Source organism: Acartia tonsa, chromosome 11, assembly GCF_053477335.1.
Source record: "Acartia tonsa isolate MP-2025a chromosome 11, ASM5347733v1, whole genome shotgun sequence".
In the NCBI taxonomy this organism is placed as follows: domain Eukaryota; kingdom Metazoa; phylum Arthropoda; class Copepoda; order Calanoida; family Acartiidae; genus Acartia; species Acartia tonsa.
The window spans coordinates 4347498-4359199 of NC_137270.1; the positions used below are offsets into that span (position 1 = coordinate 4347498).

At 37.5% G+C, this 11702-nt stretch overlaps 1 protein-coding gene across 2 annotated transcripts; it reads right to left on the reverse strand.

The window, feature by feature from the left end:
* Positions 1-321: 321 nt before the first annotated feature.
* Positions 322-11702, reverse strand: LOC145331456 (uncharacterized). Of its 2 annotated transcripts, XM_080176105.1 has the most exons (15): positions 11631-11702; positions 10849-10892; positions 9129-9241; positions 8693-8778; positions 8286-8363; positions 5639-5675; positions 5229-5292; positions 4587-4687; positions 4063-4119; positions 3744-3800; positions 2781-2849; positions 2212-2222; positions 1704-1757; positions 1359-1429; positions 322-863 (listed from the first exon to the last, which is right to left on the reverse strand). In XM_080176105.1, the coding sequence occupies exons 1-15, from the start codon at positions 11669-11671 to the stop codon at positions 787-789; spliced, it is 960 nt and encodes a 319-aa protein (XP_080032231.1). In that variant the 5' UTR covers positions 11672-11702; the 3' UTR covers positions 322-786. The 2 variants fall into 2 exon arrangements, 1 of the variants encoding a protein (XP_080032231.1); XR_013883734.1 differs by lacking the exon at positions 2212-2222.

Consider the following 11702-nt stretch of genomic DNA (forward strand, 5'->3'; position numbering starts at 1 on the left):
AACAGGGTATGTAATAGTTATTTCTCGCATCGTATTATAAACGGCTTTCCTCGGATATAGAATGTACAATTAAAAGATTAAAACCAGTTTTTTAGCCCCTAGGTGCCGTAGGCACGGGCTAAACAAACTGGTTTTAATCTTATGATTGTACATTTTTATGTTCGTAGAAAACTGGATACAATACGATGCTAGACATAGTTTTTTCGTATGGATGAGAACCGGTTCCTCTCCACCGGATTCGAATGAATACGAGAAAAATCTCACCATTATCCACGTAGTCTATATCCATTAGTCTGTCTATTAAACTGATGCACACATGGATATTTACTACAAAATATATTTCTACAAAATGTAAAAAACAATGAAATTACATAATTACAAATAATTTAATCAAATAAAAGCTATTAGTATTTTTAAGACTTTTTTGACACTATGTTATACATAACACCCTAAAAAGGTATAAACATCTTAACAAAAGTTTTTCTGTTAAATCTTACTAACATTTTTTTAAAAGGACAATTGTTTTTAACTTTTAAATTAGATTATGACCGGTTCTCATCAATACTGCAAAATCATGTATAGCATCGTATAACCAAAATTTTAACGAAAATTGTAAAAAAAAATCACAAAATAAATACAAGTTTTGTTAGCCGAAGCCTTAGATCCCTTTGGGCACCCAAAAATGATTTTAATCTTAAAAGTTTACGTTTTAACATTAGCGGAAAGCTGTCTATAATATGATGCGATAAATAACTATTTTCAACTATCTCAGTTAGGCTCCGCTCTCTACTCCCAGATGGGACATTCTGTATTGAAGGCTGCAGGACAGAATACTCCAGGATCATTAAACCTCAGATTTCTCTCTGAAAAATTGTAGGTACAGAAATTACTTCAGGCATTACCTCATAATACTAGCGAGCACACAACCCCAACCCGTTATCTTTTAAGATTTAAAAAAATAAAGTGGGGAGGGGTAGTTTCTTCTTTTATGTCAAGTCTATGTGGGGGTTATTAACCCTGGGGGGAATTCACCAAAGGTGTGCAAACTCAGCTGGGTAACATGCTGTCTCATTGTTTTGCTTATTCGTTGGTCTAAAACCTTTGAGGTTTTTTTCTGAATTATAATACATTGATTCAATAAGTTGAGTGTCCTAACATTTCTACCACTAATTGTAATCTACAGAATGTGTAATTTTGTGTATCATCATAAGGGATGTACATCAATTTAACGGCCATTGTCTTATCCCTTAAGATGCCTGTTTATTTTGCTTGTTGGCCATACCTTATTCATTGAGTGACCCCTCCCTGCTCACTCAATCTAATAAAGTCTACACCCCCCCCCCCCTCCCCCTTGTTACCTAATTTATCTATTTCACCAACTTCTTGCGAATCAAGTTGGAATCCAAATATATCCAGGTTCTGAGCGATTCTAAAAATAACACAATTTTTCAGTGAGAGATGGGAACATTGGACTGGTAGCCAAAGTTTTATAACTACGTGATCTTCTTCATTTGCTCAAAGATATTGGGTACTGTACAGAATTTTGATTGGTTTCTTGTGTGCAATTGTTGTGTAACAAATGCACAACTTTTTAAAAATTAAAATTACGCGGCTTTATTAATACTATCTTTGATCTGTTTGTACATTTCTTGCTACGTTAGTGTTAGGAAGGTTGGAAAATGCAACTTAAAAGCTTAAAATACCTGTCAAAGTTTTCAGACTTTGGTATGACCGACCAGCCACGTTGAACTCCCCATCTTTTCAAAAAAAACTCTAATCTTTAGCATCACAGAGAGAGAGAGAGAGAGAAAATGGGAAAATGGGCTGTTTATGATAACGTTTTCTTATTCGTTGGCTTAACAACTATGGGGACTTTTGATTAGTTTTGATAGGTTGATTAATTAAATTGAGTGTCCATACGTTTCAACCACTAATTGTAATCTAAAAAAAATAAGTTTCACCATGCCTTTAAATGAAAAAAAAAACTTCAGCGATTTTTGACGAAATATCATAAAATGTTTTGTTGAGTTCAAAGTGCATAATAAAATAACACGAAAAAACAACATTAAATGTTGTAAAATATTGTAAATGTATTAAACTGTTTAAATTTAAATATACAAGTTTTCTTAAAACAGTATTCTTATGTGTCAAAGCATTGACGGATTTTTTTTTGAATATTTTTTAAAACAGTAGATTTTTAAAGTCTTTTTCCTGAGAATAACCTAAATCAAATTAATATTATTAGTATTTATTGCAGCTAAAATCAAAGATTATAGTCGTTCTCCTCTTAGAAATATTTCTTTTTTTAAATTTGAGTCTCCAACCCCCCCCCCCCCCCCAAGACAGAACAACTATTTTAGGTTAGGTTAGGTTTTAGGCTAGGGAGCCGAGCGCTGCGGCTAGGCAGACTTTGAGTACTTTCATTAAGTCTTGATTGATTGGTTCAAACTAGAAGTGTAGAAACTCTGTAATCAAAAATTTCAATTTATTGAAGGGGGATATTTGTGACTAATTCAAACCTTATTCTGTTGAATAACTAAATAGTTATTTATCGCATTGAATTATAGACAGCTTTCTGCGGTTAGTAAAATAAAAATTACGATTTTTTTTTGGCTGCATAGGGCCGAAGGCCCAGGATAACAAAACTGTAACTATGTTTGTGATTTTTATTTCTTATTCGCGCAAAATTGTCTATAAACCAATGCGATACATGATTTTTCAAATGAAACAGAAGCGGTTTTAATCCAACGGATTTGAAGCCGCTATGTAAATGTTTGTACCTGGGCAGGTGACACATTTTTAGCAGCAGCTATCTTTTGAATGGTCTCTTCTTTTAAACAGGAAAAATCCTCAAGTAAAAGAGTTTTGTTATTCCTAATTATTTTTATAATAAAGTTTTCTTATATGTTGGCCTAACAAAAGTTTACTATAAAGCGCGTTACCAGACCACGCTTCCACGGCAATAATCATGCAATCAATATATTATTACTTGGATGTTGCACCAGATTTTTATGTACTCTAATAAAGTGATACTCCCAGTTGGCTGCAAAAACGATACGGAGGGTATCCACTACCGTTACCCCATCCCCTCCCCTCCTACTAGATAAACGAACTGACAATAAATGAGGTCCATATTAACAACCTAGATTGACGACAAATTTTCCCCATGTCAATGTATCCACGTATTCTATATCCATTAAGGTAATCCCTACATTACATATATACTAGTGGTTGGACCCCGTGCATCTAGGGGATCTAATATTTGATGTTTAAGAGCATAATAGCAGAAAAATAGCATAAAACCATCACACTTAAGTTTTTTAAATAGGCTAAAACTGTCGCAGGACAAATGTGAAGCTACCCTAAAACAAAGACCACAATTGGTCCACTAGTTATCGATATCTTAAGCTTCATACATAAAAACCTTACTACTTTATATAATAGTACTAGCGGCTTCGCCCCTAGCCTCTAGAGGCTTTGCCCCAAGAGGTGATCAAAAAAAAGTTAAGGTGAAATTCGTAAAAAAAAGGACCAAGGAAATCTTCTACAAAAAAAGATGTTTTTTTTGTTTTTTGGGGGGGTTGGGGGGTGTTTCACCCTCCAAGAAAATAGCCTAAAACCACCACAAGACCAGTAGGTATATTCCCTAAAGAGTAGAATCTGATCGGTTCAGTGGTTACTGAGATCTTAAGCTTCAGACGGACGGACGGACAGACATCAAGCTACTTTGTATTATAGATTACCTCTCTCCAATAAGAGACTCCGTTACCCATGGGTGAGAATCCAGTAACAACTAAGCCCTGCAACAATAACAAGGATGACAACATCCATAAAAGTGAGACTCTAAAATAAGACGGTATAGGACAAACGAACATTAACACTTTAAGAGTTTAAGAACTTTGAAAGCAAAATTTTATTTTATAAGTCTAATAATAGCAATAAAAATTTAAAATCTGCATGTTATAATCATTGACGTATGGACTTTTGGTAATGATTATAGAGTTGCCACGCTTTCTATTACCGAATTATGTAAACTCCATGTGTAGCAATTTATTTTCCAACCTGTGATTGAGCATATTGAACTAACTTCCTCTGTTGAAGATAGGGATGCAACTCAATCTAAAATTTTAAGATAAAATCATCTAGAAAAAGCGATTTCCCTCTTAAAACTTTACGATCTGAATTCGCTACTAATGTAGCTCTGTACAAATGAGTAAACCCAGGAATCCACCCCTACCCCCCCCCCCCCCTCTCTTCTCCTACTAATATAATCAACAGAATCAGATTCAAGAAGTGTACGAATCCAGGGATCTAAGACAATGGCAAGCAAATTGATGTACATTCCCAATGGTGATGCACAAAATTACCCTTTCTGTAGATTAAAATTAGTGGTTAAATCATTTGAACACTCGACTTAATTAACCAACCAATCAAAATTTACTAAAGACCCCAAAATTGTTAAGCCAAGTATAAGAAAAAGATATAATAAAACTTTGGGGATTGGTGAAATAAACAGCCCATTGTTCCCTTTCTCTCTGGTAGGAATCAGTCATTAAGTGAGGGAAATGAAAATATTTAAAGCTTACCTGCAAACAACTTGGCTTAATCTTAGCTGCAGCCAGCAGATCCCTCAAACCCTGGCAGTTCCAGTTGCTTACACCAATATTTTTAACTAGTCCCATCTCAACTAAAAGTTCCAATTTATAGCAATTAATAAATATCAGATCTATTTTTATAGAGGGGGGGGGGGGGGAGGGTGTTTTTGTTTTGTTTTTTACTTTAGGTTATGTTATGTTAAAACTGATATTAGGAGGGTTAGGACAACGCAAGTAGAGGTCCCGAATAGTTAGGGCCCGCCACCTTTAAGGTGATTCCTTTTTGCTTTGATTTTTAGTTACTTTGACTCTATAACCACTATAATTAAAAGAAACATAGTATGTACAATGTACATAGTCCTTCTATAGTAGCAGGATCTGTGTGTATCGAAGGATCTCGCTAACCTCTTATCTGATATGGTTCTTCTCCTCATAGATCCTGGGAAGGCATTTAACTTATTTTGGGGGAGGTTACCACTACCCTCCCAATAGAAATCGCAAATGGAAATTTTAAAATTTTTTTATAATAAAACCAAAAATGAAAGGGGTGAGTCAACTTTCCTAAAAAGGTGGCCTTATAGGCCTCTAGGGGCGTGTAAACAAAATTAGCAGGCAATATATTATTTAGAATACCTAGCTTTTCCATTGCTCTCCAAGTGTCTATGACTGGAACACTTGCAAACTCCATCTTTTTGTCCTAAATCAAATAATTCATTTAGTCTTGACATATCTATCAAGAATCTTAGGGGTAGGACAAGGAATGATAAACTAATGTACTTCTCAAGTTAAGATACACAGAATTATCCATTCTTTCTTCATATTACAATTATTGATGGAATAGTTAGGACACTTCTAGTTTATACTACCCAATTTTCATTAAATATAAATCTCTGAAGTTTTAATAATACAAATGAGTAAATTTAGTTCATTAATCATTGGGGGCCATATGATATATCTAATTTACTGTGCAGTGTCCTCTCACTCCCTGATTAAAGCACATAATTTCAAAGCAATAGTAATAATGTTTTCCTTATGTTACCTACCTCTGCCTCGGGTTCGTGAAACCATTCTGGTGGATACCTAAACAGTAAAATAGCATTGCAGTTTAGAAGAGCGGACTTAAAAGGTAAAACATTAGGTAAATAGTTTGCTACAGGATTTAAATAATTAAGCCACCCCCTACCAAAGCCAGAAATAGTCACCCTTAGCCAAACACACCCCTCCTTAACCGAACTTTAGATTAAAAAAATTTTCCAACCATTCGGACAATTTGGTGTTCAAATAGGACCTAGTGGTAGTTAGAATCAGTTGAGAATAAAATCCCAGCAGTTCCTTCTTGCCAGATATCGCCATTTTAAGATTTTAAGTAAAATTACACTAAATATCCAAATAAAAACTTAAGTCTTCTTTCATTTTTTTAGTATAATTTTAGTGAGACAGCCCAAAAACAGAGTATCTTTGCTCCTGTGGCCAAACTGACTGCCTGGAGTCCCTAACAGAGAGTGCCTTTATGTGTTCTTTCTGAGGGAGTTGGGGACACCATAACTGTTTGACAAACCTGAGCTGATGGTATGGATCAATAGGGAGAGTAGCCATGGTCGCCCCTTCTCACATTAAGCAAGTGGTCCCAGCCCTGCCAAGCCTGGGGAAGGCCCAGGGCCCCTCCCACAACCAGCTGCTGAAGACAAGAAGACCTCTAGCTGTAAAATCAACTGTCTGGCCAGGACAGCTTTCAAGGAGCACCTGTTCAGAGCTGACTGATGACCAGGATATGGGTGGTGACTAGCGTGAAGTTCTTGGCCATTCCCATCAAGATAAGGGCCAGGGCCCCCCAGAAGGAGAAACTGGACAGGGGCTATTCTTAGTTTACACCCCCATGGTGTTCAATGTGCCTCCAGGAGGTGCGACTGCATCAAACGGCCCCCCAGGAGAGAGATGGTGGTCAAGACCAGGCCTAACTTCCAGTGCAGGGGCCTGACTATGGGGACTGCCGGTAAAACTTTAACAAGGAGCATATTTAAGAGGGTATCCAGAGAGGCATGCATTGCCTGAGCCCAATAATGTAATATACAGCTATTCCACCATGGATAGTTTCAAACAGTAACTGTGTCCCCACATCCCTTAGAAAGAACCCTCCCAGGTTCAGGGCATAGTTCAATATGCACACCACTATGATCTCCATGAGTATAAAGATCAGGGTAGTTCTAACTTGCATCTTGATTGAAGGTATGCTGCCCACCACCTGCAGCTATCCTTCCATGGTGGCTGTGCTGATCTGTGATTGACAGGAGATCATCTTAGTCAGCTCTAAAATGACCTCATGAAATTTGATGGGGACAAGGGCTGTGGCTGTGGCCAGACATTTGATTGTACAACTAGAACGCTTCTTGCCTTCAGCTTGTGGGAGGGGCCCTGGGTCTTCCCCAGGCCTGGCAGGGCTGGGACCACTTGCTTAATGTGAGAAGGGGCGACCATGGCTACTCTCCCTATTGATCCATACCATCCGCTCGGGTTTGTCAAACAGTTATGGTGTCCCCAACTCCCTCAGGAAGAACCCTCCCAGGCTCAGGGCATAGTTCAAGATGAACTGCTGGAGGATCAAGATCAGAATAGGGCTAAATTGCATCTTGAGTGAAGGTATGCGGCCCACCACCTGCAGCTATTCTTCCATGGCGGCTGTGCTGATCTGTGATTGGCAGGCGAACATCTCACAGACCATTTCACGGGACCAGGTGTGTGACATTATTCTAAGCTTGGCCCAAATGGCAGGGTTACTGGGAGTCTGAGGGCACCATTAGGTCTCAACCTGCCCAATCCATGGATGCAGGTGAGCAACACCCCAGAAAACATGTGGTGCAGACCTCCAAGGTGCTCCACTGGGGCCTGTGGGTGAATGATCGGGTTTCTGGTTAGGATAGGCCTTGCCTTCCATCTGTCAGTGGTGAAAATACTGACCTCATGCTGTAATACACAGCTATTCCACTTTGGTTAGTTTTGGGAATGGGTTCAAATCCCTACTTGTGTAAAGGCACTCTCTGTTAGGAGTTCCAGGCAGTCAGTGTGGCCACAGGAGCAAAGATACTCTGTTTTTGGGCTGTCTAACTAAAATTATACTAAAAAAATAAAAGAAGACTTAAGTTTGTATTTGGATATTTAGTGTAATTTTACTTAATATCTTAAAATGGCGATATCTGGCAAGAAGGAACGGCTGGGATTTTATTCTCAACTGATTCTAACTACCACTAGGTCCTATTTGAACGCCCAATTGTCCGAATGGTTGGAAAATTTTTTTAATCTAAAGTTCGGTTAAGGAGGGGTGTGCAAAGGCATATTCAGCCGCAGCCTTAAATTCCGCCTCCGCCACATTTATCAGCGGCGTCCCAGTTTTGCATTAAGCCTAAGCCGCGCGCTGCTTTAAATTGGAATTATTATTTAGCAGAGAGAGAGGGAAAAAAAGGCTGTTTGTTACACTAATCCCCAAAGTTTTCTCATTCATTGGCTTTACAACTTTGGGGACTTTAGTGAATTTTCATTGGTTGTTTCATAAAGTTTAGTGTTTGATTGTTCAACCACTATTTTTAATTTACAGAAGGTGTAATTTTGTGTTTAATCATTGGGGGTGTACATTAATTTATCGACCACTGTCTTATCCCTTTAGATCCCTATTATTACACAATATGAATTTGTCACCTTTTCTCAAATGGAACAAACTTGAGACTGATTGGAAAGTGAATGAGGTACATGTCCAGGTAATCCAACTTCAGGTCACTGAAAACATTAATGGATATACAATACGTGGATATTGTGATATGGCAATTTTGTTGTTGTCAATTTAGGTTGCTCATATAGTCCTCAGATATTGGGCAATTCATTTCTCCATTGTCAGTCGATTGGATGGTAGTTAAGTTATAAGGGGGTGGGGGGGGGGAGCATATCCAAAATCTTAAAATGTAAGTATGTCCAATGTCCATATTAAGAATCCTGTATTTAATCTACCTTTACTTCTTTGTTTAGAATTGTTTAAATATTATCACTAAATGCTCTGTTGGGGTTTTCTTTTATGGATGTTGTCATCCTTGTTTTTTTAAAGAGGTTACCTAAGAGTTTTCTGGCATGCCTGCAGCACATGTTCAGGGGCATGATATGTGTTCCATAGCTTGGATGTCACAAATATATCTTCTCTCTAGGCATAAGGAAATTCAGGTAACCAAGCTAGCTTGCTATCATTATTTATTACTTACTACGTTCAAATATAGTTTTAAAAAGAAAAGTAAAGAATTTTAAGGGGGGGGGGGTAGGGTTAATATTTTTTCTAGATGAAATTTCTCTTGTGAGGGTGTTGGTACTCTCTCCAAAAAAAATAGTTATAAACCACTCCAGGAGTTAGGAGAAACTACATTTTAAAGGAAAACCACATTGGTTCATCGGTTATCGAGATCCTTCGGTACAAACAAACAGGTAGACTTCCTGTTACATTTATATTAGGATATAATTAAAAATTTATAATAATGAAAATTTTTAAAGTTAACTTACCTTACATATTCCCTTGTTGATGGCTTGTTTGATACCATCTCCAACCTCTACTTCATTGCCATAGTCACAAGCTGAATCTATATGTCTGTATCCCAGTGATAACACTCTCTCCACTAGTAATATTTCTATAGTCACAAGCTAAATCTATATGTCTGTACCCCAGTGATAACACTCTCTCCACTAGTAATATTTCCATAGTCACAAGCTGTATCTATATGTCTGTACCCCAGTGATAACACTCTCTCCACTAGTACCTAATATTTCCAAAGTCACAAGCTGAATCTATATGTCTGTACCCCAGTGATAACACTCTCTCCACTAGTAATATTTCCATAGTCACAATCTATATGTCTGTACCCCAGTGATAACACTCTCTCCACTAGTAATATTTCCATAGTCACAAGCTGAATCTATATGTCTGTACCCTAGTGATAACACTCTCTCCACTAGTAATATTTCCATAGTCACAAGCTGAATCTATAAGTCTGTACCCTAGTGATAACACTCTCTCCACTAGTAATATTTCCATAGTCACAAGCTGAATCTATATGTCTGTACCCTAGTGATAACACTCTCTCCACTAGTAATATTTCCATAGTCACAAGCTGAATCTATATGTCTGTATCCCAGTGATAACACTCTCTCCACTAGTAATATTTCCATAGTCACAAGCTGAATCTATATGTCTGTACCCCAGTGATAACACTCTCTCCACTAGTAATATTTCCATAGTCACAAGCTGAATCTATATGTCTGTATCCCAGTGATAACACTCTCTCCACTAGTAATATTTCCATAGTCACAAGCTGAATCTATATGTCTGTACCCCAGTGATAACACTCTCTCCACTATACTAGTAATATTTCCATAGTCACAATCTATATGTCTGTACCCCAGTGATAATACTCTCTTCACTAGTAATATTTCCATAGTCACAATCTATATGTCTGTACCCCAGTGATAACACTCTCTCCACTAGTAATATTTCCATAGTCACAAGCTGAATCTATATGTCTGTATCCCAGTGATAACACTCTCTCCACTAGTAATATTTCCATAGTCACAAGCTGAATCTATATGTCTGTACCCCAGTGATAACACTCTCTCCACTATACTAGTAATATTTCCATAGTCACAATCTATATGTCTGTACCCCAGTGATAATACTCTCTTCACTAGTAATATTTCCATAGTCACAATCTATATGTCTGTACCCCAGTGATAATACTCTCTTCACTAGTAATATTTCCATAGTCACAAGCTGAATCTAGATGTCTGTACCCTAGTGATAACACTCTCTCCACCAGTAATATTTCCATAGTCACAAGCTGAATCTATATGTCTGTACCCGAGTGAAAACACTCTCTCCACTAGTAATATTTCCATATTACGTCAAACTAAAGACGTTAAAAATGGCACATAGCAATACTGTGTTAGGCGCGTAACATTAATTGTAAGAGTAGAAGGACTGTCTTAGCCCATAAACAGGCACAACTCACTAATTATTTTTGACTAAAAAATTTAGATATTTTTTATTAGGTATATTCTGGTTGGTTGATTCCAAACTATCATACTGTCCAAGTTTACCAATATTTTAAATTTACAGAATTTTGTGGCATTTTTATTGGGGATGTTTATCTATTTATTGCCCATTGTCTAATCCCTTAAGATCTATAACAAGAATTGTATATATGCTATGATTGTATAACTTTTTGCTTACCTACTTCTGCAGCCTTCTCCTTACCAAGTTTCCAGCATCCATACCTTAACATTCAAATTAAAGCACTTGGATCTGGTTAACGGTATATAAAATACTAGCAGCTTCGCCCCTAGCCTCTAGGGGCTTTGCCCCAAGAGGTAATTAAAAAATGTAGTTCATGTGGTGCAGCACCAAATAGTTGGTATCATCTGCATCATCATCAAAAAAAAAATGAAGGGGAATTTTTTTATTTTTTAAGGGGGTGGGCCCTGGGGGTTGTCCCACCCCCAATAAAATAGCCTAAAACCACTATAGAACCAGTAGGTATATTCCCTGAAGAGTAGAATCCAATCGGTTCAGTGGTTACCGAGATCTTAAGGGACGGACGGACAGACATCATTACTGGAATAGAGTACTTCAAATTGCAGAACGTACGTATATTATAATATTTTCGCACGTAATTGTAAGCAACTAAAGACCATCAGCGAGATCCTTTGGTAGACACAAACAGGCAGACAGACAGACAGACATCCTGTTAAGGATAAAAATAAGGGAGAATGGGGGGGTTAAGTGCACAACAGCTTTGGGGGCAAGCACATAAATTCTACCTAGGGTTTGGGCCGGATATTTTTTTGACCAGATATCCGGCTGATTTATAATGCCGGATATCCGGCCAACATTCGTTATCTAAAAGCAAATTACCAGATATCCGGCATTAAAAATCAGCCGGATATCTGGATTTCCGGCCGGATATTGAAAATAGCCGGATATACGGCCCAACACTAATAAATTCTTTTACTCACCCAATTGCTGGCATATTTCCATTTGGAAGTTTCAAAGACATTTTAAAATTGACCTGAAAATAAATAAAAATA